The 27,106-nt window shown below is 37.2% G+C and overlaps 1 protein-coding gene across 4 annotated transcripts in view; it reads left to right on the forward strand.

Annotated features, from left to right (window-relative positions):
• Positions 1 to 27,106, forward strand: part of ZNF385B (zinc finger protein 385B) — a 342,813-nt gene that overhangs the window by 280,553 nt on the left and 35,154 nt on the right. For all 4 annotated transcript variants that reach the window (XM_061135163.1, XM_061135164.1, XM_061135165.1 and 1 more), the window contains one exon: positions 21,995 to 22,157. In XM_061135163.1, the coding sequence (XP_060991146.1) occupies positions 21,995 to 22,157 (163 nt within the window). The remainder of the gene's footprint in view (positions 1 to 21,994; positions 22,158 to 27,106) is intronic.

Consider the following 27,106-nt stretch of genomic DNA (forward strand, 5'->3'; position numbering starts at 1 on the left):
CATAGGTGCCTTGTATGACATGTTACTTTAGAGATTTGTATGTGTTTAATAATATTCAAAGTTCTGATGACCTACTTAATGTGATGTGAAGAACAGAAAATATGAAAGTTTGGACAAGGAAAGTACCAAAACTCACTGTCCCATATAAGAATAAGTTTTCAACAGAAAAATATTAAGCTTCTGTTGCTTAATTCCTTCAAGCTTTGGTTGTGTTGTTGTTCAGTCTGTCAGTGGTGTCCAACTCTTTGCAACCCTATGGACTGCAGCATGCCAGGCTTCCCTGTCCTTCACCATCTCCCAGAGATTGTTCAAACTCATGTCCATTGAGTTGGTGATGCCATCCAGCCATCTCAGCCTCTGTCATCCCCTTCTCCTCCTGCCTTCAATCTTTCCCAGAATCCAGGGTCTTTTCCCATGAGTCAGCTCTTCACATCAGATGGGCCAAAGTATTGGAGCTTCAGTTGCAGCATTATGCCTTCCAGTGAATAATCAGGGTTGATATCCTTTAGGATTGACTGGTTTAATCCCATGCTGTTCAAGGGACTCTCAAGAGTCTTCTCCAGCACCAAAGCTCAAAATCTTCAATTTTTTGATGCTCAGCCTTTTTCAGGTCCAACTCTCACATCCATACATGACTACTGGAAAAACCATAGCTTTGGTTTTTCCTGAATGGACTGTATGGACCTTTGCCAGAAAAGTATGTCTCTATCTTTTGAATACTGTCTAGGTTTGTCATAGCTTTTCTTCCAGGGAGCAAGCATCTTTTAATTTCATGGCTACAGTCACCATCTGCAGTGATTTTGGAGCTCAAGAAAGTTAAGTCTGTCACTGTTTCCATTGTTTCCCCATCTATTTGCCATGAAGTGATGGGACCAGATGCCATGATCTTAGTTTCCTGAATGTTGAATTTTTAGCCAGCTTTTTCACTCTCTTCTTTCACTTTTATCAAGAGGTTCTTTAGTTCCTCTTTGCTCTCTGCCATAAGGGTGGTATCATCTGCATATCTGGGGTTATTGATATTTCTCGTGGCAATCTTGATTCCAGCTTTGTGCTTCATCCAGCCTGGCATTTTGCATGATGTATTTTGCATATAAATTAAATAAGCAGGGTGACAATATACAGTCTTGACGTACTCCTTTCCCAATTTGGAACCAGTTCATTGTTCCATGTCCAGTTCTAACTGTTGCCTTTTGATCTGCATACAGGTTTCTCAGGAGGCAGGTGAGGTGGTCTGGTATTCTCTTCTCTTTAAGAATTTTCCACAGTTTGTTGTGATCCACACAGTCAAAGGCTTTAACGTAGCCAATGAAGCAGAAGTTTTTCTGGAATTCTTTTTCTTTATGATCCAATGGATGTTGGCAATTTGATCTCTGGTTCCTCTGCCTTTTCTAAATCCAGCTTGAACATCTGCAAGTTCTCGGTTCACATACTATTGAAGCCTAGCTTGGAGAGTTTTTAGTATTACTTTGCTAGCATGTAAAATGAGTGCAATTGTGCAGTAGTTGGCACATTTTTTAGCATTGCCCTTCTTTGGGATTGGAATGAAAACTGACCTTTTTCAGTCCTGTGACCATTGCTTAGTTTTCCAAATTTCCTGGCATATTGAGTGCAGCACTTTCAGAGCATCATCTTTGAGGATTTGAAAGAGTTCAACTGGAATTCCATCACCTCCACTAGCTTTGTTCATAGTGATGCTTCCTATGGCCCACTTGACTCTGCATTCCAGGATGTCTGTCTCTAGGAGTGATCACACCATCATGGTGATCTGGGTCAAGAAGATCTTTTATGTATAGTTCTTCTGTGTATTCTTGCCACCTCTTCTTAATAACCCTGCTTCTGTTAGGGCCATACCATTTCTATCCTTTATTGTGCCTGTCTTTGCATGAAATGTTCCCTTGGTATCTCTGATTTTATTGAAGAGATCTCTTGTCTTTCCCATTCTATTGTTTTCCTCTACTTCTTTCCATTGGTCACTTAGGAAGGCTTTCTTTGCTCTTTGCTATTCTTTGGAACTCTGCATTCAGATGGGTATAGCTTTCCTTTTCTCCTTTGCCTTTCGCTTCTGTTCTTAACCCTCCTCAGATAACCATTTTGCCTTTTTGCATTTTTTTTTTCTTGGGGACGGTTTTGATCACTTCCTCCTGTACAATATTATGAACCTCTGTTTATAGTTCTTCAGGCACTCTATCAGATCTAATCCCTTGAATCTATTTATTACTTCTACTGTATAATTTTAAAGGATTTGATTCAGGTCATACCTGAATGGCCTAGTCATTTTCCCTACTGTCTTCAATTTAAGTCTGAATTTGGCAATAAGAAGTTCATGATCTAAGCCACAGTCAGCTCCCAGCCTTGTTTTTGCTGACTATGTGGAGCTTCTCCATCTTTGGCTGCAAAACATATAATCAGTCTGATTTCAGTATTGACCATCTTGTGATGTCCATGTGTAGAGTCTTCTCTTGTGTTGTTGCAAGAGGGTGTTTGCTATGACCAGTGTGTTCTCTTGGCAAAGCTCTGTGAGCCTTTGCCTTGCTTCATTCTGTACTCCAAGGCCAGACTTTCCTGTTACTACAGGTATCTCTTGATTTCCTACTTTTGCATTCCAGTTCCCTATGATGAAAAGGACATCTTTTTTTTGGCGTTAGTTCTAGAAGATCCTGTAGGTCTTCATAGAACTGTTCAACTTTACCTTCTTTGGTATTAGTGGTTAGATCATAGACTTATATTACTGTGATATTGAGTGGTTTTCCTTGGAAACAAACAGAGATTATTCTGTCATTTTAGAAATTGCACCCAAGTGCTGCATTTTGGACTCTTTTGTTGACTTTGAGGGCTACTCCATTTCTTCTAAGGGATTCATTAAATGTTGCTTTGCTGATCAAACATTAATAACACCTTTTAAAAAATATTATGGATCTTCTTTTTTCCCTGTGTAAAATTCCTGTGTTAATAACTATTTTGACAAAAGTAAAAGATTTCTGAAACAATTTCCAAAGCATTTTATTGCTGGTTTTTGTCATCTTCCCACGTTGGGGTTGGGGAAGATTTGGAAGGCTTGTGTATTTTTCTCTTTTTTTGGTACAGATTTCTTTCGTTAAGATTGGGTGTGGAATCCTTAACAATAGGATAATGTTTCACTCAATTTTTGTTGTTTAGATTCTTAAGCTAAAAAATATATGCAGCTTACAATGGGAAATCAGATAGAATTTCTTGTCTGACTACCTGTAGGGTTCCTGAATGATTAGTTCCTGGTTTAAAGTTTATATTCAGGTGTTATTTAGTATGTGTTTGATTTCCCATAGCTTATCGTTTGTATGCTTGAGTGGGCAATTGGCTATAATTTTCACAGTCTTTACAACAAGGAAAAAAGCATTACTTATGTAAGACAGAAGCAGAAAAACTGGATGCAACAAGAAGTAATCTTGCCTACTCTATTGCTTTCAAGCAAGTGGATGAATTAATACAGTTCAAAGCATTGTGCAAAAGGGATAACTTTTAACTACTTTTACTTCTCAAGCAACTTTTTAAATAGAGTGACAACATTTGCCCGGGAGGCTAGAGAATTTTAGATATGGTAAAAGTGAAAGTCGCTTCATCGTGTCCGACTCTTTGCGACCCCACAGGTATACAGTCCATGGCATTCTCCAGGCCAGAACACTGGAGTGGGGAGCCTTTCCCTTCTCCAGGGGATCTTCCCAACCAGGGATCGAACCCAGGTCTTCCACATCACAGGCGGATTCTTTACCAGCTGAGCTGCAAGGGAAGCTCGTTAGATATGGTAGGTCAGCATTAAGATAATTTTTTGGAGGGTCGGGCATGGGGAAGGCAGGAGTGCCTGACCAGCTATAAGGAGCTTTATGAGGCATGGTTAGTCACTGGGGAGAAGATAGCATATGAAGAAGTATTGCTCTAGCCAACATCTAAGATCTCAAGCTAGGAACTTTTGTTGAAAAAATAGTGTTGCTGCTCAATTTAGTTCTTCAAAGAAAGTAACGAAACTGTCAAATTAGCCAGAGACAGAAGAAGAGTGTCAAAATAGTTCATGCCTAGAAAGGAAAATCCAAGAAATATAAGACAGGTTCCCTACCCTCACAGACCTGGTTAGCTAGGGAAACAAAACAAATATACTTAGAAACCTTGCTGAACTGTGTGATGTTAACTGCTATAAGGTGATATTAATATAAATTTAGGAAAGCAGACAGCACATAGGCTAGAAGTATCATGAGCAGAAAGCTAGCATTTGACAGATGCCTCTTCTTCCACCAGGCTCTATATTAGATTCTTTCCACATATATTATTTCTGTATTTGTACCGAGTGAGGCTCAAGGAGGAAATGAAACTGTGAAAGGCTTGAGAGATGGTCAGCATTTGAAAAGGAGAGAATTGAAGAATTATTAAGTACTAGAGCTGAAACAAATAGGGCTTCTTGAGGATGTGGTCTATGGATAGGCTGCAGGGGGTCCATGAACTGTATAAAAAACTATGCACAATTTTGTCTGTCTGTGTATCTGAAACCGTAATCACTTAGAAAGATGTTGAAGTGATTGAATCTTCAATTTCCTGAGAGAAATGTTCCACAGCTTCCTTTGGCAACATTTTGTAGTATTTAATCCTTTTTAGTATTTCGTTGTACCTAAATCTTTATTTAAAAAAAAAAAAAAGACAAAAGGAACCTTGGTCTTTTTTCCCCCTCACTTTAGTTCTGTCTTCTAGGGCATATGGAAAACAAATGTGGTTTTCACTACTCAGAAAATAGATCTCATGAACAAGGACTCCCAAGAATTCTTCATTCTGTTTAGGTTCTGATTTGGGGGGACTGAGAATATGATTCAGCTTTTATTAATGTATATTTCCTTCAGGTATAATGTATTTCAGCTCTTATCAGTGGCATACCTAATATTTCTGACACCAAGAGCAGATCATTTTTAATATCTCCTCTATAGGACAAAGTCATTTTCAGAAAAAATTGTGAAATCACATGAATAGTAAGAAAAACCAGGAAAGAAACTCAGAGACTTTATTAAAGTTTCAATATATTACTATACCACTAATATCATAGTATAAAAAAGGAAGAAAAGTAAAGGATTGATCCTTTTGAAGTATATTCATGTATTTTTAAATGAGTGAAACATAAGCCTATGTATTATTCTATCACAGAAATGATCATAACATTACAGTAACAAGTAAATTTTAATAAAATCAAAATTATATAAAAAGTACAATTTATGTACTCACTGACTTGTACCACTGATATTTTCTTCTTCATTCCTTAGTTTTAAAGCACAGAAGAACCTAAAAAGAAGCATTAATTTTTATTTCAAAGATATTAACAAAAGTCAGTAAAATCCATCACATATAAGCAAAAATTTTTATTTACCAAACAAAAATAATACACGTCATAGTTAGCACTGTCTCATCCTTAAAGTTTAAACACAAATAAAAATTCTAATCAGTCATGGAAAATGAAAGAATTGAAGAATTTCAAGTTCTATTTTCTTTGTCTTTAGTAATCACTGTGCTATCATTGTTTATTTCACAATCAGTTATTGAAATGCTAGAATATGAGTGGCACAGAGCTTGCAAACTTGATTCTTAACCATTAGGAATTTACTTTCAAAATGAGTAGGTATAGCAGAGCCATTGTGAATTGGGAGTTTGATAATATAACTACAAGTTCTGTGTATTAACTCCATGTGGTTAATTAAAAGACAAGTGAAAAATATATGCTACTTTTAAGTTCATATACATATTACTATAATTCAGCTATAATCACAACAGTTTAAAACAGACCAACAGTTTTTTTCAGGGTGGAGTATTTTATTACTGTTTAGAATTACCACCTGTAATGATATAAAAAGCAGACCTGTTTTCAGTTAGTTTTATTTCTGTTTTCAAATTATCTACACACAGTGCAAACTCCTTATTTCCTGTGCTGAAGTGGACATCTCCTCTCTCCCCTCCGGTATACCATGTATGCGTGTGTGCTAAATTGTTTCAGTCATGTCTGACTTTTTGCACTCTAGGAACCATAGCCATCAGGCTCCTCTGTCCATGGGACTCTCCAGGCAAGAATATGGAGTGGGTTGCCACGCCCAACCCAGAGATCAAACCAGTGTCTTTTATGTCTCCTGCATTGGCAGGCAGATTCTTTACCGCTAGCGCCACCTGGGAAGCACAGACTCTAGTTAAACTTAGCATGGAGATAAAGTTGTGCTGATTTATACTTGTAATCTCCAAATAGTTTCCTTTTTTTTCTTTAACAGTGCCCGCTGCATATTCTCTGAAATGTAGCTTTCATTATCTCTCACCTGTGAGCTTGAGGTGACCTGGTTTTTGCTCTGGAAAGAAATAACATTCTATATTATTTGAGAGACACCTATGGAATCCTTTTTTGTGATGATTTATTTGTTCATGTCATGAATTTTTGGCTTTTTCTTATACCATTTGAGAGGAATGGGAAAGAATAGATTTATTAAAGGGGACTTAGGTTATTCGTTAGTTTTGTAAATTAAATCATGTAAGCCAACAAAATACCCTACATGCACTTTTAAACTAAAAATACCAACAATCTCTTTTAAAGATCTAATTTATACATTTACACAGATGGCTATAGAAAGGGGTATTCACTAACATCTGTAAATGTTGGGGAAATGATGGATGTCTATATTTGTAAAATGCGAAAGAGAATTACTGAATGTGCAGATATAGATTAAAAAATACAAAATTTGAATATCTGAAAGGCATTCTCTTCACGCTAGTTTTATGAAGATCTAGACATTGAATAATTGTTTTTTGCATAAATTTCCATTTTTATAAATGCAGTAAATTCTTATTAATTTGGACAACACTAATTAGGGATTTGTGATAATTCAGGTTTGGGCTAAATTGTACTTTTGTTTGGTCCAAATTTGTTCTTCAAAGATAATGCAAATGAGTATTACAAAGAAGGATGAAGCATAGAGATTTAGAATACCAACAGAACCAATTCTTTCATGATTAGGTAAGCACTTTAAGGGCACTGGTTAAAAGGCAAGCAATGATATAATTTAAAATAATTCTTATATATTTTAACACATCACCTAAGACTCTCTGGTAGCTAACAGCATTTCTTCCAAAATGTTCAACTTTCAATTTTTTTTTTTACCATTCATTATGCCGTTTACCCAGATTATTCCACATTGTTGAGGTTTTTCTTAAATTATAATTATCTAGTAATACCTAATCCCATTCCCTTTTTTAAAAAGCAAATGATATTTCTATGACTTGGTTAGTATTTTCCCAGGAATTCTTTTGAGTCTAGTGTTTGAACTTACATGGTATCTAGGTTTTATAGTTCAGGCCAAATAAGCATTGTTTTGAAGGGTGACTTATCCAATTTAGTTACCTGCACTGATCAAATTGACTGAATGATCCACAAGTCACTAATTTTGTGTCCCGACCTGGGGCAATCTTGATGGACAAGTGAGTGAGCCACTGTATATAAGAATTGTCTTTGCAATAATTTTGGAATTAGTCTGTTAGGAATCTGTTCATTCCACAATGAGGTGGATCAAGCAGCCAGATCCCCAAAATCATACCAACTGGTAACCCCTGCTTCAGTCCACAGTTTCCCACCATAGGCAGAAGTCAGTCAGGAATTTGAAGTAAGTTCAGTTCAGTTCAGCTGCTCAGTCATGTCCAGCTCTTTGCGACCCCATGGATGGCAGCACACCAGGCATCCCTGTCCAACACCAACTCCCAGAGCATGCTAAACTCATGTCCATTGAGTCGGTGATGCCATCCAACCATCTTGTCCTATGTCATCCCCTTCTTCTCCCATCCTCAATCTTTCCCAGCATCAGGGTCTTTTCCAATGAGTTAGTTCTTCACTTCAGGTAACCAAAGTATTATAGTTTCAGCTTCAGCATCAGTCCTTCCAATGATTATTCGGACTGATTTCCTTTAGGATGGACTAGTTGGATCTCCTTGCAGTCCAAGGGACTCTCAAGAGTCTTCTCCAACACCACAGTTCAAAAGCATCAATTCTTCAGCACTCAGCTTTCTTTATAGTCCAGCTCTCACATCCATACATGACTACCCGAAAAACCATAGCTTTAACTAGAGGGACCTTTGTTGGCAAAGTAATGTCTCTGCTTTTTAACATGCTATCTAGGTTGGTCATAACTTTCCTCCCAAGGAGTAAGCATCTTTTACTTTCATGGCTGAAATCACCATCTTCAGTGATTTTGGAGCCCTGAAAAATAAAGTCTGTCACTGGTTCCATTGTTTTCTCATCTACTTGCCATGAAGTGATGGGACCGGATGCCATGATCTTAATTTTCTGAATGTTGAGTTTTAATTGAAGTAAGTAGGAGATACTTATTTGATTATGACCACTCCTGATACCAAAATCTTTACTCCCTTAGTCACTTAACATCCTCAGAATTCAGGTTTCTAACCAGTATGCACATCTTTAGTCCTGCTGTTATCACTCAGCCCATTGTTGGCCAGCCTTCAGCCATAATGGCTTTCTTTTATTTTGATAAAGCTGCAAAGCTACTTCTTTGCCCTCCCTTTGCCCAAGTTATTGTCTAGTGGTGGAAAACAATTATAAAATTTAATAATTTTTAAATTGTGAGTAGTACTATAGAGAAAAGCATCCAAAAAGTTAAGATGTGACCTAATCTGGGGGATCATGGAAGGCTCCTTAAGAATATAGTATTTGGGCTGTTTTCTGAAAGGTAAATAGGGATTAACTAGGAAAAGAGATAGGATCATAGACATGTGCAAAAAGACAGCACTATGCTTATACTCCAGCCACACTGTCAGTTCCTCCGAGAAAAACAAAGAGCCTGCTACCAAATGAAACTAGAATAGGTAGGGAGTAGGACATATAGGTCTTGAATATGATGATTTTAGATTTTAAACCAAGAACAGTGAAAAGATGTCAAGAATTTTAAACAGAGGAATGATATATTAAGATTTGCATTTTTCAAATATCACTTTGGCCACTGTGTGGAGAATAGATTGTACGTGAGCAGGAAGGGACCTTTGGGCGATCACTAAAGAGTTTGTTTCCGTAGTCCAGGTAAAAGGTGATGGCAGTTTGGACCAAGGTGCTTGTCCTTGTTCAGTCACTCAGTCATGTCTGACTCTGTGACCCCATGGACTGTAGCACGCCAGGCTTCCCTGTCCTTCACCATCTCCTGGAATTTGGTCTATCTCATGTCCATTGGGTTGGTGATGCCATCCAGCCATCTCATCCTCTGTTGCCCCCTTCTCCTCCTGCCTTCAATCTTTCCCAGCTTTAAGGTCTTTTCCTATGAGTTGGCTCTTTGCATCAGGTAGTATTGGAATTTCAGCTTCAACATCAGTCCTTCCAATGAATATTCAGGACTGATTTCCTTTAGGATGGACTGGTTTGATCTCTTTGCAGTCCAGGGGACTCTCAAGAGTCTTCTCCAACACCACAGTTCAAAAGTATCAATTCTTCAGTGCTCAGCTTTCTTTATAGCTCAACTGTCACATCCATACATGACTACTGGAAAAACGATAGCTTTGACTAGACAGACCTTTGTCAGCAAAGTTATGTCTCTGCTTTTTAATATGCTGTCTAGGTTGATCATAATTTTTCTTCCAAGGAGCAAGCATCTTTTAATTTCATGGCTGCAGTCACCATCTGCAGTGATTTTGGAACCCCAAAACAAAGTTTGTCACTGTTTCCATTGTGTCCCCATCTATTTCCCATAAAGTGACAGGACCAGATGCCATGATTTTAGTTTTCTGAATATTGAGTTTTAAGCCAGCTTTTTCACTCTCTTCTTTCACTTTCATCAAGAGGCTCTTTAGTTCCTCTCCGCTTTCTGTCATAAGGGTGGGGTGATCTGCATATCTGAGGTTATTGATATTTCTCCTGGCAATCTGATTCCAGCTTGTGCTTCATCCAGCCTGGCATTTCACATGATATACTCTTCATATAAGTTAAATAAACAGGGTGACAATATACAGCCTTGACGTACTCCTTTCCCGATTTGGAACCAGTCTGTTCTTCTATGCCCAGTTCTAACTGTTGCTTCTTGACCCACATACAGATTTCTCAGGAGGCAGGTAAGGTGGTCTGGTATTCCTATCACTTCACACAGTTTGTTGTGATCTACACAGTCAAAGGCCTTGGTGTAGTCAATAAAGCAGAAGTAGATGTTTTTTTGGAACTCTCTTGCCTTTTTGATGATCCAACCAATGTTGGCAATTTGATCTCTGGTTCCTCTGCCTTTTCTAAATCCAGCTTGAACATCTGGAAGTTCACGATTCACATACTGTTGAAGCCTGGCTTGGAGAATTTTGAGCATTACTTTGCTAGCATGTGAGGTGAATGCAATTGTGCAGTAGTTTGAACATTCTTTGGCATTGCCTTTTTTTAGAAATCAGTGAACTAAAATGAACTGGCATGGGCAAATTTAACTCAGATGACCATTATATCTACTACTGTGGGCAGGAATCCCTTAGAAGAAACGGAGTAACCCTCATAACAAAATAGTCCGAAATGCAGTACTTGGATGTAATCTCAAAAATGACAGAATGATCTCTGTTCGTTTCGAAGGCAAGCCATTTAGTATCACAGTAATCCAAGTCTGTTCCCCATCCATTAATGCCAAAGAAGCTGAAGTTGAATGGTTCTATGAAGACCTACAGACCTTCTAGAACTAACACCCAAAAAAAGATGTCCTTTTCATTATAGGGGACCAGAATGCAAAAGTAGGAAATCAAGAGTTACCTGGAGTAACAGGCAAATTTGGCCTTGGAGTACAAAATGAAGCATGACAAAGCCTAACAGAGTTTTGCCAAGAGGATGCACTGGTCATAGCAAACACCCTCTTCCAACAACACAAGAGAAGACTCTACATGTGGACATTACCAGATGGTCAGTACTGAAATCAGATTGATTATATTCTTTGCAGCCAAAGATGGAGAAGCTCTATACAGTCAGCAAAAAGAAGACCTGGAGCTGACTATGGCTCAAATCATGAACTTCTTATTGCCAAATTCAGACTTAAATTGAAGAGAGTGGGGAAAACCACTAGACCATTCTTGTATGACCTAAGTCAAATCCCTTATGATTATACAGTGGAAGTGACAAGTAGATTCAAGGGATTAGATCTGATAGACAGAGTGCCTGAAGAATTTTGTGGACAGAGGTTCTTGACTTTGCACAGGAGGAAGTGATCAAGACCATCCCCAAGATAAAGAAATGCAAAAAGGCAAAATGGTTGTCTGAGGAGTCCTTACAAATAGCTGTGGAAAGAAGAGACGTCAAAGACAATGGAAAAAAGGAAAGATATACCCATCTGAATGCAGAGTTCCAAAGATTAGCAAGGAGAGATAAGAAAGACTTCCTCAGTGATCAATGCAAAGAAATAGAGGAAAGCAATAGAATGGGATAGACTAGAGATCTCTTCAAGAAAATTAGTGATGCCAAGGGAACATTTCATGCAAAGATGGGCACAATTAAGGACAGAAATGGTATGGACCTAACAGAAGCAGGGTTATTAAAAAGAGGTGGCAAGAATACACAGAAGAACTATACAAAAAAGATCTTCATGACCCAGATAACCACGATGGTGTGATCACTCACTTAGAGACAGACATCCTGGAATGCAAAGTCAAGTGGGCCTTAGGAAGCATCTCTATGAACAAAGCTAGTGTAGGTGAGAGAATTCCAGCTGAGCTGTTTCAAATCCTCAAAGATGATGCTGTGAAAGTGCAGCTCTCAATATGCCAGCAAATTTAGAAAACTCAGCAGTAGCCATAGGACTGGAAAAGGTCACTTTTCATTCCAATCCCAAAGAAAGGGAAGGTCAAATATCAGTTAAGATATATTATGATTCATTCATGTAATGGGGTAAATATACACACTTATTTTAAAAATATGAAAACTTTCTAATTAATGACTTTTTAAAAAATCTCTTAAGATCTATTGCTAAATTTAAAAAAAACACAAAACAACATATGTGGTGTGTAGGCATTTGTCTAAAAATGGAAGGAAGGAAAAATACATACATATATATTTTCTTGATAGGCATGTCAGTTATCTCTGGCAGGATACACAAAGTGATAGTAATTAATTGCTAAGTCTGAAAGGTAGACTTTTCACTGTGTAGGTTCTTTTTTTTATACTTTTCAACTGTGTGATTATATTATTTGGATAAAAAATAGATACAATTTAAATTTTAAAAAGCTAAAGTAATAGCTAATTGGACAAAAATGAAATTCAGTAGAAATCATGGCTGATTCAAGTCTAAAGACTGCAGATATTCCAAAATATTGTAACTATCAGTTGAAAAGAATAGAAAATCATCCTTTTAAAGCCTTTCTGATATAATATATATATTATATTCAATTCAAGAGTCTATATCATGTAGACAGCATATTAAAAAGCAGAGACATTACTTTGTCAACAAAGGTCCTTCTAGTCAACGCTATGGTTTTTCCAGTGGTTATGCACGGATGTGAGAGTTGGACTATAAAGAGGGCTGAGAGCAGAAGAATTGATACTTTTGAACTGTGGTGTTGGAGAAGACTCTTGAGAGTCCCTTGGACTGCAAGGAGATCCAACCAGTCCATCCTAATGGAAATCGGTCCTGGATGTTCATTGGAAGGACTGATGTTGAAGCTGAAACTTCAGTATTTTGGCCACCTGATGCAAAGAGCTGACTTATTTAAAAGGACCCTGATGCTGGAAAAGATTGAAGGCGGGAGGAGAAGGGGACAACAGAGGATGAGATGGTTAGATGGCATCACCGACTTAATGGACATGAGTTTGGGTAAACTCTGGGAGTTGGTGATGGACAGGGAGGCCCAGCGTGCTGCAGTTCATGGGGTCGAAAGAGTCAGACACAACTGAGCGACTGAACTGAACTGAACCGATACCATGTAGTAGGTGCTTCAGAAGATTCAAAGATGAGTAAGACACAGTTCACATTGATCTTATCATATATGAATGACTTTTGTTGTGGTTATTATTGGTGAGCAGAACTTTTAAAACAACGTTGCATGGCATCTGAAATTGAAAGGCCACTTAGCATTCATTGATTATATTGAAATATTTTGGTATTTATCAATGAATCAAAAGTATCAGCATTTTTGGATAGCAGCCATCCTGACTGGCGTGTAATGGTACCTCATTGTGGTTTTGATTTGCATTTCTCTGATAATGAGTGATGTTGAACATCTTTTCATGTGTTTGTTAGCCATCTGTATGTCTTCTTTGGAGCATTTTTATTTTAGTCTTTCCTATGACAAACCAGTTTCTTATATGTGAGGAAGGTTGACCAGCTTAATCTGGAGTGGAAACTTCTAGCCCAATCTGATACTTTAATGTAAAAATAGCCTTAACATGACTCAGGTTAGCTAAGTGACTACTAAAGATGTACAGTTTTAGTATTTTCTCTTTCTTATATTTGTATGTTTTGAAAAGGGTATGGTATTAATCTTCATGTTTACATAGTTTACTTAATTTTAAATTATAAAATGTCTACTGGGCTTTAAAAATTGGTTTAGTGCTTTGGGGTAGGAGTTTTACAAAAACCTATTTTGTAAAAGAGGCTTTCCAATGACTAATGCTAAATAAATAATATATTAAACATATTATAAAACATTACTAAAGCCATTCTTCAGCCAATTTTCTGAGCATAGCACTTTGAAACTTATTTTTCCTTTTTTGTCTACATTAAGGATATTATATACCAAACATAAGGAGACACATTGCAAATCCTAATTTTAGATTTATTTTGTATCATTTATGTAAATTTCTTTAATATGGAAATGGAAGTAAATGTAATACCTTCTAGACTGATTAAAAATTAATGTGTGGAAGCCCGGGAGCCTAATTTAAAGGCCCATCAGAAGACTTGAATTAGCTGTAGAGACGCAGCTTTAGTGTGGAGACTTGAATTATATTGCATTACCTATCACTGAGTAACCACAGTCACTCTTAGAAAGCACACAATGGCAATCCATTTCCCCCCTGAAATGAGCAGCACTCTCAAACCCTTTAGGAACTTGGGAAGTAACTCACATCGCTGTAAACTCTTCTTTATGTTTCAAGGTAGTAAAAAATTATTAACGACAATGTGCCAGTTTAATAGAGAATTTGAAATTAGTCTGAGAGAAGTGGATAATTTTGAGTGCTTTGGGGTAAATCATAAAATAAGACACTCAAGAATATTAAGTAATTATTAGTAAATCCTTAATGTTTTATACTCTATTATAAAGATAGGAGATGATAGCCATGTATTTCATAAAAATTCCAAGATTTAGAAGTTCTAACAGCTGAGGTCCCCTATGCAAAATTCTTTGAGACAATTAGGTATTTTCATAAATTATAAATGTTCCCATTATTACATATTCAAGATTACGTTCATATACAGAGAGCTAATTTTCTCGTTTGAGTATAATAACTTAGAGAATATGCTTCATCAGTATTCTGTGTGAAGTTCATGATTTGCTCCCCTTACGATTTGGAAGAGAGGTTAAAGGCATGTTTTGCCTGTGTTCGTTTACTTCCATCTTGCCTCAGTTAAACCCTAGTGCACATACTAGGAGTTGGCACACACCTTATCATTAAATTGGCTCAAATATTGACCCCCCAGCCCAAAACACAAAAGTAAATAAACATTTCAAAAATTGTAATGTAAATGAATCAGAAAGGTAAGCAGCCTTATTTTCTTAGGGTAAGCATCTCAGACACTTTTTGCTTAATTCTTAACTAAATTGTAATGATGTTAAAGAAATCGTGACATTAAATAAGGCTCATTTTATTATCCATTATGTTGAAAAAAAATTACCTAAACCTACTTCCAGGGCTTCCTGGTGGCTCAGACAGTAAAGAATCCACCTGCAGTGCAGAGACCTGGGTTCGATCCCTGGGTTGGGAAGATCCCTGGAGAAGGAAATGGCAACCCACTCCAATATTATTGCCTGGAGAATCCCATGGACAGAGGAGCCTGGCAGACTATAGTCCATTGGGGTCACAAAGAGTCAGACATGACTGAGCAACTAACACTTTCATTTTCACTTAAAACCTGTTTCCATTAGGTTGATGGAGGGAAAAAAATCTTTTTCAAAATACAGTCTCTACACATGTACCCCAGTGTTCACCGCAGCACTGCTTACAATAGCCAGGACATGGAAGCAACCTCGATATCCATCGGCAGACGAATGGATAAGAAAACTGTGGTACATATACACAATGGAATATTACTCAGCTATTAAAAAGAATGCATTTGAATCAGTTCTGAGGTGAATGAAACAGGGGCCTATTATACAGAGCGAAGTAAGTCAGAAAGAAATACACCAATACAGCATATTAACGCATATATATGGAATTTAGAGGGCTTCCCTGGTGGCTCACAGGTTAAAACGTCTTCCTGGAATGTGGGAGACCCAGGTCCAATCCCTGAGTTGGGAAGATCCCCTGGAGAAGGAAATGGCAACTCACTCCAGTACTCTTGCCTGGAAAATCCCATGGACAGAGGAGCCTGGTAGTCTGCAGTCCATGGGGTCGCTAAGAGTCAGACATGACTGAGCAACTTCACTTCACTTCATGGAATTTAGAACAATGGTAACGATAACCCTATATGTGAAACAGCGAAAGAGACACAGATGTAAAGAACAGACTTTTGGACTCTGTGGGAGAAGGCGAGAGTGGGATGATTTGAGAGAATAGCACTGAAACATGTATACTATCATATGTGAAATAGATCGCCAGTCCAGGTTTGCTGCATGAGACAGGGTGCTCGGGGCTGGTGCACTGGGATGACCCTGAGGGATGGGATGGGGAGGGAGGCGGGAGGGGGGTTCAGGATGGGGAATACATGGACACCCGTGGCTGATTCATATGAATGTATGGCAAAAACCGCCACAGTATTATAAAGTAATTAGCCTCCAATTAAAATAAATAAATAAATTTAAAAAATACAGTCTCTATAATTTACAGTATTCATGATAGAATTAAGAAATTAATTTTCTGGGATGAACTTCACCTTGCCCCATATATATGATTAATTTGTTTTCAAAAGGAGATTATTTTTAATTTTGGCCTAGTTTGAAAGAAAGGAAATAACAGGAGGAGAGAGCAGAATTCAGCAAATGAAAGGATTTGGAGCTCAGATCACAATTGATATAGTCAGTCTCCAATAACTGTCTTTTTTATGCCCCATTCTATTCAACTCTAAACTGGAAATGTAAAGTATAGTTGGATAATCAGGGGCAGAACTTTGGGTTGCTACAAATCATCTAAACTTAATAATCTACCTTCACATAGTTGAAATATAAAACTTACTGGAAAGATGAGACCAATTTTTGTTTACTTGGAATTGTACATAAATAAGTTTATTTAAAAGAGTAAAGCCCCCCTTCTTTAAAAAGCTACTTTTTGCTATATTCTAGGTAATTTTAAACTCAAACTGCAATATTTTTTTAATTCACCATGTAAATTCTGTTGTGGTTGTTAGGTCCATTTATAGCTTCTCCATATTTCAATGTGTAAAGTAATTCCACCAGTGAATTATGCACCAGAAGCCTGAACATCAATACTCTTAGCTGAAAAACTAAGAGAGTGCATTTGAAAAACTACCTTGAAGCCCACCAAAAATCTTAACATTTTAAGAAATGGCTTAATTTGCCTACATGGAAAAGTTTGGAAAACATAAACACATACATGTGTAATGCTCATATATTCACATAGTGGCATTTTAAAGCAGCTATAATCCAACAACTCTACTTCTGTTTCATGATATTTTGATAGAATCTGAATTAGGCCCAAAGGGAATCAGCAATTTAGAGTGTACATTATTTTCTTCCTGGAGTAACCACTTTTCTCTTTAATAATGTAGAAATATTTGAAGTTGACGGCCTGTGTACATATATACTACAAAGCCAATAAATATGAAACACCATAGCCAGAGTTCTGGCCCTAAAGGAATCCAGAGGACCCTAGTCACATTAAAGTCTATGTGACTGGCAGCCCCCCGACCCCACCAGTACACACAGCGTACAGCATGGCAACCTTGGACAGGCTGTAGCCACCTGGAGTGTTTCACTTAGCTATAAATTATGAATTAGCAAAGTCGTTGCATCTCCTAACGGTTATAATTTTGTTTGGACTTTGTTTTCAACAGATCCTAGTAGATGAGGACTAAACAAAGTGAATATCAAAGCCAGTAGTATGTCATTACTGATATTGCAGGCCTTAAAATTGCAAATATCAGCAGAAAGACTTATCTTTGGATTATGTAAGCCTTTCTCTTGGGTGTATTTTATGTTTCTTATGTTGTAGCATTGTCTCTGAGAGGACGTGGTCTCATCAATGCCACAAATGTACAAGAAAAAGCATTTTTAGAGTTGAACGTTGCCTTATGTTAAAGCAAAGATTCAAGTAATTATTTAACTACTGCTCGGTAAACTCTAGTGTATCTAACCGTGGCATTTTAAGTGTCATGCTTTTTTCTCAAATTATTAAACCTTCTATATAAATAATTTAGTTGTGCTTTGAGTATAGGATTATAGTTTGCAGCAGAGGATAAAATCTGTGATGTAAAAGCAACAACTTTCTTATAGCCATCTATATAAAAGATGCCTGCAAGTAGAACATTGTTTTTTACTTGGGGAATACTATGCTATATTTTCTGTTTTACACTGGATAATAATGTTGGATGCGGCAGTCTTTCCCTATTGTTCCTTTTATATGTCTGTGTTCTAGTGATACTGAAAAGCAGCTATGCCCAGGAAGCACTGCACAATTCACAGGACTTCACTTCCCCAGCACATGCTGGTCCCTCTCCCTGAAATGCCTCTGCCTCCACACTGCCTCTTCAGAGCCCCACCCTAGAAGTAGGGCACAGCTCTGATATTCCTTTTCATGAAGCTTCCACAGTCCTCCTCCAATCCAAAGAGATTTACCGCTCCTCTGACTCCCATTCTTCTTTGTTCCAGTTTATCTTCCATTTTATAGTTTCACTCTCTGTTTGGGTTATAGTTATTTATACATCCATCTTTTCTTCCAACTACCATTCTTGTGAGCAAGGGGTCTTTGTTTTTAATCTTTCACAGTGTCTAACATATGGCAGGTGCTAAGAAATTCCCTGTGGAATAATCAGATCTTTTCCCCTTGTTAGTTTAGGCTGTTTCATGGTAGTTTGTTTGACATCTGTTTTATTTGGCATTTTAGTATATAGAGTATATACTTTTTTTTCTGAAAAGTAACTGGCCTCTGCAACTTCCCATCTAACACATTGAAATCTAAAGTCTCAGAAAAATCAGATGCCAACAGTTTTAATGATACACTTTCTGTAATTAAGGGAACAGTTCCAATTACATTTTAAGATGCAAAACAATTGGGTCTCTTAGTAAATAAATAGTTGAGGACTTCCTCCAGTGACTTTACTCTACGCCAGCCACTTGCCAGTTTGTGTTTGGGCTGTTCTTTTTGCACAAAGAAAACATAGTTCAGTGTCTTCTTTCAAGATCCTATCTACCTCTCTGAAGTCCAAAATAGAAATAAGGTAAAAAACAGATACAGGAGCTCAGTGAATTATTGAATCTCTCATTATTGCATTTTTTATTTGTAAAGTAATACATTATCTCATTATTTATCTTTTTTATTTGGACCAGTAGGGTCCTAAGAGAAGTGGAAGATTTCAGAAAGTGAGGGGCCTTAGTAATACAGATGGAGATGAATGGAAGGAAAAAAATCCCAGGATGTCATCTCCTGTCCAAGTCATTCCTTTACCATTGGGTGGTCAGGTAGCTACTGGCGTGACCTCTGTAAGAGCCTATATGTCAGTGAATTCCTGTGTGAAAGTCAGTATGATGCTTTGGGTAACTCTCTAATTTTGACAATTCTTGGCAAGGGGTTTATTTGATTACTGCCAGCTCAGGGTGTATAGAAGTACTTTTGGAAGGGAATCAGAAAGCAAACCATTAGTGCTAGATAAATAGGTGTCTGCTGATTAGTCGCTGAGGTATAAAATAAGTCCATTTGGTTAGCCAAGTCTCTCAGAAATGATACGAGAACCATCGCTGATCAAGCTTAAGCATCTTGCCTCATTCATAGGTTCTTTGGCTCTTGTCCTTATTGCTTTCATTCCTCAATTAAGGAGATTCCCAGATAATGAAGTCAGGTTAATCGTGTTACTGTTTAACAGTGTCTCAGTTTCACTTGAAGATTTGCCCGGATTTAGAAGCTGTTGACACCTCAGATACAGTACTGAGGACAGCAAAGTGCTACTACCAAGAATACCACAGGGAATTGGAAAGATGCCAAGCATGAGTGAGTGGTGTCTGCCACTGTCTTAACTGCGGATCTTTCCCAAACAGCAGTGAGTAGAGGTTAAGAATGCTTGTTTCACTTTTCTCGAGGCCCCAGAACTCAAAAAGACAGTGAATCACGGCTCAAGAGAGCTCCTTCCATCTTGGCATCCAGTGAGGTATCACTTAACTGGCTCTTTACCCCAAGTGCTAATTGATGCTTTTAGCTTTCTGCAAGGACACCAGGAAATAATAATGAGGAAGTGACACTCCACTTATCTTGTGCTAGGTGGTTTTATTTAGAGAACTTGATGTTTCTTTAGCCAAAGGACACGAAAGTAACATCTCACTGTTTAGTATACTTGGAAAAATGAATTACTAGGCGGTCTCCTGATGTCTTGTAGAAATTGTTATATGCCAAAGAAGCGGGCCTTTCTTAGCTATTCAACAGAAGGTTTAGGCCTAACGAACTATGTCAGTGTTGGTTTGGCCAAAAAGTTTGTTTGGGTTTTTCCATGACATCATACATAAAAGTCCAAACGAACTTTTTCAATCCAATAAATTTATTTACATGAATTAAGATATTCCCTACTCATAGAAACTTCTACTAAAGTATAATCCTTCACTTAGTCATTAAAAGCAGTGTGCTTTGTATGTAATTTTTTTACTTCTAATAAAATTATATTGTTAATTTAGTGTATGTGTGTGTTTAAAGTAAGGATACATAGTTAAATGGGCTCCCTTGGTGGGTCACCGTTAAAGAATCTGCCTGCCAACCAGGAAATGTGAGTTCAATCCCTGGGTCAGGAAGATCCCCTGGAGAAGAAAATGGCAACCCTTTCCAGTATTCTTGCCTGGCAAATCCCATGGCAGAGGAGCCTGGTGGGCAAAAGAGTTGGACAAGACTTAGTGACTAAAGCAACAACAATAACATATAGTAAAATAGGGGTACACGTGGAAGCATTTCAGATCCACAAAGTGGCTTCTACACCTACCTGTGTGACTTTTGACAAAGTATTTAACTTCTCATGCCCAGTGTTCTATTTGTAAAGTGTTGACCAATAATTGTACCTACATTACAGGGTATTATGAACTTTTAGAAATGTTCTTGGCAGGGGCTCAATAATATTGGTCATTGTTGTTATTTCTTCATGTTATCAAGTTTTAAAGTTTTATTTGTATATTTTCTTAATTTATGTCTACCCAACAATACTTGCTGGATTTAACCATTCTCAGGTGTTAATAAAACTTAATATTACACTTTTTCCTCCCTTAGGATTGGATTTTTTTCAACTTGACAGAGAACAGCATGAGAAGTCCTTGAGCAAACCAACTAGAACAATGATAAGTCAATGATAGTCTAAAACAATATTTATGAAAAAATATTCAGAAAGTTAGGGACTAAGTATAGTCAATTCAAATCTGTTGACTTTGGGGGATCCAGGTTATGTGCTAGGGAAATCACATATATTTAGTTGAAATGTAGAAGTAAAACCTGACTCCTGTGTCCACTGCCACATCTACCTACCTATCTACACACACACACACACTTCCTGTATTCTGCTTGTTGAGGAAAATGGATGAAAACATTAGTATTACCATCTTCAAACACACACAAGTGTATATAAGGAAAACTGAAGTTAAAAAAGTTATTATTTTAGAAATCTTCTAACAGAAACTTTCACTTATTTTATATAACAGGCTTATCAGCATCTTTACTTTCTAACTAATATACCATATATGTTTTAGTTTGTTTTTTTACCTATAATATATGTTTTAGTTTGTTTATATTTGGGGGGTCTGTTTTAAATGGAATTGGAGCAAATATACTTAATTCTTCAGTTAATATGTACATTATACTAGATGCCAAAAAGGTAAAATCCTTCTTCTTTAGGTAGAGGAAAAGTTTCCAAAACTCAGCAAATTGACTAAATGTTTTCTTGTTTTTCCATAACTTGTTTTTGTCTTTTGAAAATTTTTAATATTCACTTGCCTTGATCACTTTTTTTTTTTTTTATCTAGTATTGAAGTCACAGTTTCACCTATGCTTTGTGTATAAGTGAATGTAATACTCACTGCTTTGACTTCAGAATCACATCTGAGATCAGAAACAAGCATTGTCCCTATTTCTTTGCGGCTTATATTGTCTGTTCTTAGAATTGGAGTCATCAGAACGACACATTAAGCACATAGAGATGACTCCACAATGGAGTGCCTTTTGCACTCACTAGCTGGTTGCTTTGTCACATCACTTGCTCTCAGAGCAGAGCCAAGAGGAATATAGGTGCAGGGAAGACAGATTTGTAGCTAAAAGGAAACCAAATGGAGTGGTTGTGTAAGGTCTTACCCGGGTAGGACACTCAAGGTGCTTGTTGCCAGTCAAACATTTGACAAGTAACCCCGATGGGCAGTGGTGGGAAGACATTAATGACAAAGTTCACCTTCATCCCAGTTTTGCCCTAACCCTTTTGTCCACTTGTATAATGTCTGGTTTTGAAAAACACAGGTCCTCTTTGTTGTATAGAAGGTCTCAGTATGCAAAAATCTCTTAGATACTGGTCTATTACTCATTAAATGCCAAAAACGTAGTTGAGTGCTGAGCTATAAATGTCTGTGGTGCCTATGACTGAATGTATTTTTTCCTGCATGATCATCCATTGTGGTGTTTGTAAGTAGCAAAACAATGAGCCTGATTTGTTCTCCTTTGTAGAGCCAGGCCGAGGCCCACTACAAAGGAAGTAAACATGCCAAGAAGGTCAAAGCACTAGAGGCAACGAAAAATAAACCCAAAATGGTTTCTTCCAAGGACAGCGCAAAGGCTAATCCCAGCTGCTCCATCACTCCAATCACAGGCAACAACTCTGACAAATCAGGTCAATGGCACTTTTTGTTCTTTACATTCTTTGTGTTCCTCCTGGTCCTCTGTCCCTACCCCGTTCTCTTCCCCTCCACTGTTGCATGTTACTCTCCATGATTTGTTTTTATAATATGAATATATTTCCTTCACAAGAAAGGTTATGTGTTTGCACGGAATCTAAGCATTTGATATGTTACCATTCCATGTTGTTAAATATATACCTTTAAGTATATATGTGTGTGTGTAAAAAAAAAAAAAAATATATATATATATATAATATATGCATAAAAATAAGTGGAAGCTTCTTGGTCACATTGTGTTTAGACAAAAATCAAGAAATGGGTCTAAAATACTGAGTTTATTATTCCCCTCTATTCATTTTATGTTTGGTTTTTGCAATGGACTTTTTCAGTCAAGGAATTCTTAAACTTATTTATTAACAGACATTTTTATATTTTCTTACTCCAGTAAAGGGGAGTTTGAAGGGCAACAGAGTAAAGTTTTTTGAGAGAGTAACACTATTAAGTGAATCTAGAAATGTGTCCAATAATAAAAGATATTGATTTTTTAAGGTCTTTGTAGACTTCCCCTCAGAGTTGTAAATGAACTCAAAGATTTTAAAGGAACTTTTTACAGTTATGAACTGACGAAAAGAACTTTATATAATTGGAAATGGGCTACTCATGGAAGGGCCTCTTAAGAAGAGTCTCTATTTCATAGTCCCAGTGAATCAGCAGTTTTTCTGAATAGGTTCAAACTGAATGATTCAGGAAGAAGAGAAAAAAATTGTATTTCTAGTGGGTATACCATGAAATTGGTTGTTTAATGGGCTTTCACACATTCACAGCCACCCGTCAGCACCCAAGATGGATAAGTCTCCTTGTCACAGTGACTGTCTATGAAGGAAAACTAAGAGAATAGGTCCTTTTCTCTTATGTTTGACTCTCTCCTTAGGTACCTCTATGTTGTTGGAAGCACACAGACACACACTTCTGTTTTGATTTTCTTCCGCTCGCCAAATCATTATAGAATTTGAGGAGAAGACTTAAGAATGCTTTCCTGTGGTTGCCCAGGGGCTTGGGAGAAAAACAAATCCATTTGTAAGGGGAGGATTCAGAAAACCCTCCTCAGACAAAGATACTATGTAAAAAGTGACCATTATTGGTGAGGTCCCATAGATGCTGGTGCCCAAAGCTCTGAAGCCTGGAATGAATGAGCTGATTCAAACTTGTGATAAAAGACTTTTGTTCTCTGTGTGATAGGATCACTAAATCATGATACCTGATGAACAGATAATAAATACTAAATTATTACATCACACTTCTCCCCTTCTAAAGAACAGAGCCTTTTCCTGCATATTAGCAAATTAATCTTTAACCCAGACTTATCAGTTATTAGAGTCAAATATTATCTCCAGTTTATAAAACAGCAAGCCACAGTGAGGTCCACATTTGCATCCGCTATTTGCCCAACGTTACCCAGTGTTTGGAAGACCAGGATCCATCATCTCTGACTTCCTGCCTGATTTCATTTTCTACAGGATATTGTTGCCTCTATGAAATAATATTCTGAGAAAGGTTTTCTTACCTGAATTGTGCTATTTATCCACAGAAGTTCTTGTAAGCAAAATGATAAAAAACAGTGGAGGTTATTGTCACTCCGTTCCTTCAGCTTGTTTAGGACTTTACAAATAATCATGTTTGCCTAGCGGGTAATAGGAACACACCAAGATCAAGTACAGTAGTGGTAGAAACAAGGAAAGAGAACTGAGATCTAGCAGAACCCGCGGAGCGGACAGTGGGGTGAGGAAAACAAATGTCAAGCCCAGAGTCTCTTCTCCAGTAGCTGTGGTGGTCTTTAATCCTGCATCCTCTGCTGCTGCTGCCACTCCCCTGAGTACCCCCCAAAATACCTGCAGTCCAACAGTATTGACCTCACTCACCATGTCACTGTCCAGACTTGGATTAGAAGTCATGGAAGCTATATGTGTTTGAGGGTTACCTCACTTTTCCGTGTTTTCCATACTCAACATCTTCATAAATTATTAAGCAATTCACTGGTTAGGTCATTCAGATTACTTTTTTGTTTCTCCATGTTTTAAATATATATAATACTAGTGAAACATTTAATTTGTCCTATTATATCTATAAAAGCAATACCAAAGCTGTTGAAAAATGGCACTGTTTAAAAATAAAGTGGGTTATATTTGCTACATAGATATATGGTTTTTTTTCACCTTCAACTAAATGTTGGCTTCTAAGCAAGAATTTACACATGTGTTTTGTATAATTTTCAAGTTAGAAAATTAGAAAGTTTGCCCAGATGGGTAAATTTTGGCTTCTAAGCAAGAATTTACACATGTGTTTTGTATAATTTTCAAGTTAGAAAGTTTGCCCAGATGGGAAATCTGGTCTAAATAATGTAATACAAAACCTATTGTTGACCACCTATTTCTAAATCCTTAAAAAGTTCCCTTTGTCGTAACATTATTATGAGAAAGTCATAACATTTTGGTAACTAGTTTTGATTTTGTTTAAAACCTCACTTTAGGAGAATAGGAGACACAGGGACCACACCTTCATAAACAGTCTAGGTGGGTCACAGAGGGAAGGGGGAGGGAACAGGAAGGAGTGTGGTACTTAATTAACTGAAGTATTTTATTTCAGACAGCGCGGCCCCTAAGGAGTCAGCCAAAAACTAGAGTAACAGTCACAGTGAGAAGTCGTGGTTGACTGATAATTCTTACAAGACTGAAATTCACTAGCATTGATCTTTTTCTTTTGAATGAAGAGTTCCTATCAAGTGAGTTTAAGCAGTGTCTATGTGATTCTGAGATATTTGAGTAAAAAAGGAATATGCTAGTAACATGATGTCTCAGCTACCAGATTTCAAAATCCAGGCATTCAGAGCATCCAAAAGATTTAGTAATTCAATTTCCTTTCTCACATTTTAGCATGAATAACTTAGCAATAGAGTATTGTTCAATGAGGGCAAATCCTGAGGAAGAGAAAATAGCCAACTTTCAAGGTAGGGAGTTTCTGGGAGTACAGCATCTGGGGATTCACTGAAAATCAGTGAAAGTCAGTGAAAATCAGTGAAATTCACTGAAAATCTTCCAAGAGCTAGAAAAGCCTTTTTACCTGCTATTTTAGCAACTGGGGCAACCATTTTTTATGATGCATTTGGAGACATAATTTGATCATGTTGTGTCTGGATCTGAGATTTGTTATAATGAAACTATCAGATATATAAAGTTCAGGGTATTGTTGGAAGCTTTCTCTCTTTTTTTTTTTCTTTCAAATCTGTAAAGAAAGTGAGTTTAAACTACAGTAACAGGAATTTCATTTATTATAAGAAGCTCTGACCACATGATTGAAAAAAACTAAATATGTTTTATTTCAGGCAAGGATAGCTGTCCTATTCACTTTTTAGAAGTTAGAATAGAATTAAACATAAAATCCAAAGAAATAACTTTCTAGTCTTCTAGGATCTATCCCAACTTCTCATGATGTATCAGTGGGAGTTCAAAACTTTGTAGGAGGGAGGATAAATGTGCTTTGGGAAAACTGGGGTCAAGACACAGCAAGCATTAGGCAGCTTCAAGAAGATGGCTAGAACATATTGGCCAGACACTCTACCCAAATTTCTCCCTGGAGTTCAAGTGTCATAATGCCATATGACAGTACACTTCCCTGTGATAATGTGTCCCATACATCAAGTTGAATGCTCTTTGTGACAGCATTTAACCACTCATAGCAGACTCAAAAAACAGAGCCTTTGGAAAACCTTATTTCATGAAAATAATGAAATATTTTGATAATCAACCTAGAGAAAAATATTGTGATAATTCAACCTAATGGTCCATATGTCTAGTCTTTAGCACAAGATATTTTTAATTAATTAGGTATCAAGATGGGGGAAATACACGTCTAGCTGAAAGTATATAAAGCTATTTAAAGCTAAACAGCTTTTAATCAGTTGCTGTCTAAAAAGATGAAAGCAGATGGAATGATTCAAAATGCTATAGATGTATTTATAAATGCAATTAAGAGCAAAAGATGATGGAACCAACATGTTCTGCTTAAAATGTAACAATAGGATTACCTTGGGTTTGTTCAGTTTATAAAATCCAGTCGCGTAACTATTTCCGTATGACCCTCTCAACAGTCCTGTGACTGGTCAGGCTGAGATTAGTATCCCTCTTTCATACCTGCACACAGTAAACTCTATATCCATTTATTCACTCAGCAAATATTTATTATCTATGCTAAGTAGTGTATTACATCTATAACATTTGCCATTCTAGGGTACAACAATGAACAGAAAGACATTTTCTTGCTCCCAAGGAGCTTCCAAAGTAGTGGGGTTTTGTTTGTTTTACTGTATTGTCTGTTAGGGCTACAAAGAAAAATAACACACAGTAGCCACCTTCAAGCTGCTCCCAAAAATATGGCAACATTGAAGGACCTGGGTCTTAGAAAAATGAAATGGCTTTGTGAGCTTGCACCACTCATATCCCACTAGAGTCAGAGCAGGAACTTGGGGCTTCTTGTCCCATGCAAATTCCACTGTTCCCATTACTTCTAAACTTTTCTGACTTGGAAAAATTAATACAAGTGTCCCAGTGGGCAAAGTCAGAAACCACTAACCCACTTTTTTAAGGACTATTGAGTAGGACTGTATATTACTTTTAAATTGTTTGCTGTCTCTTGATATTTTTCAGTAGGAGATGTGGCAGTGAAAGGGCCATTAAGGCTTTGTTTTACTGATAATCCTTCGTTTCTGTGTAGTATGTTGTCCGTTTAACTGCAAGAGACCAAAGCTTTAGGAGTTAGAGATTTCTTTCAAGGACAAGTTTGAATGAAAACGCTCATTTCAGGAAAATGGCAAATGTTCTCACAGCTCCTGCTTGACAGCTGTTGACTTTATGTAACTGGAGGCAGACACACTCCTTGAGATAGAGGT

This window comes from Dama dama, chromosome 33, assembly GCF_033118175.1.
Source record: "Dama dama isolate Ldn47 chromosome 33, ASM3311817v1, whole genome shotgun sequence".
In the NCBI taxonomy this organism is placed as follows: Eukaryota; Metazoa; Chordata; class Mammalia; order Artiodactyla; family Cervidae; genus Dama; species Dama dama.